The sequence below is a fragment of the Penaeus monodon genome, chromosome 24 (genome assembly GCF_015228065.2).
Source record: "Penaeus monodon isolate SGIC_2016 chromosome 24, NSTDA_Pmon_1, whole genome shotgun sequence".
NCBI lineage: Eukaryota > Metazoa > Arthropoda > Malacostraca > Decapoda > Penaeidae > Penaeus > Penaeus monodon.
In genome coordinates this window covers 21,312,408-21,313,239 of record NC_051409.1, presented here as the reverse complement: position 1 = coordinate 21,313,239, position 832 = coordinate 21,312,408, and the positions used below count along the sequence as shown (strand labels likewise).

Sequence of the window (832 nt, the reverse complement as noted above, 5' to 3'; positions counted from 1 at the left end):
ATAAAACACTGGATCACACCATTTTAATAGAAAATGTTTACTTTTTTGTACAACTTTCCAGAAATTGGTACTGCATACAGTATCTACTGTTAACTTTATAATTTTACAAGTGTGCTCATGAAAAATATGAAAAAGGACTGTCAGATATACAATATTTCATTAAGTAAAGGATATTGCTTCTAAATTTCAATTGTTCACATTTGATTTTACAAAAGATACAAATTGCATTTATGTCTATCAATTAGGCCTTATTTTACATAAAAGAGGCCATACGTAAATATTTTCCAGTCTCACTCCTCTAGTTTTCTTTGATATCATCATAGAAACTATAATGAACTATAAGGCTTTAAAGCTATTTAGTGATAGTGAACAGAAATCCAATGTGAAAATAAGATATGAACATTAAAAACTAACAATAAATCTAAAAGTACATAGTATGAAAGTAATAATTATATCACACTAAATCTTTTAGTTTGATGGGTCGTCTTACTGCATTGCTGTAGCCTTCCTTAAATCTGAACCATATATCACTTTTCACAATTTCATTTGTCATGCCTGAAAAGAAAGAAAATCATGCAAAAAACAACTGAAAGGTTACCTATATAGATATCAATATTGCAAATAGTTTAATAATCTAGATTTAACTTATCATTATAAAAGGGCTTCCTTCCAAAAATGAAAACGTATATGAATGTCGTACTTTTTGTTTCCTGATGGACTGCGTTGCTAATTACTCTGCCAAAGAAATCTTTTGGTGCCTGGAAATGAGTCAAAGATTTAAGTTTTGAAAGTAAAAATCATTATTTCTGGCTATTTCCCTCAACTCTTCATC

The 832-nt window shown here is 28.8% G+C and overlaps 1 protein-coding gene across 1 annotated transcript in view; it reads right to left on the bottom strand.

Annotated features, from left to right (window-relative positions):
- Positions 1-6: 6 nt before the first annotated feature.
- LOC119588648 (chromosome transmission fidelity protein 18 homolog) overlaps positions 7-832 on the bottom strand; it is a gene marked incomplete at its 5' end in the record, with an annotated part of 5,151 nt that continues 4,325 nt past the window's right edge. The window contains 2 exon segments of the mRNA XM_037937285.1: positions 7-555; positions 701-758. Coding sequence (XP_037793213.1) covers positions 455-555; positions 701-758 — 159 coding nt within the window.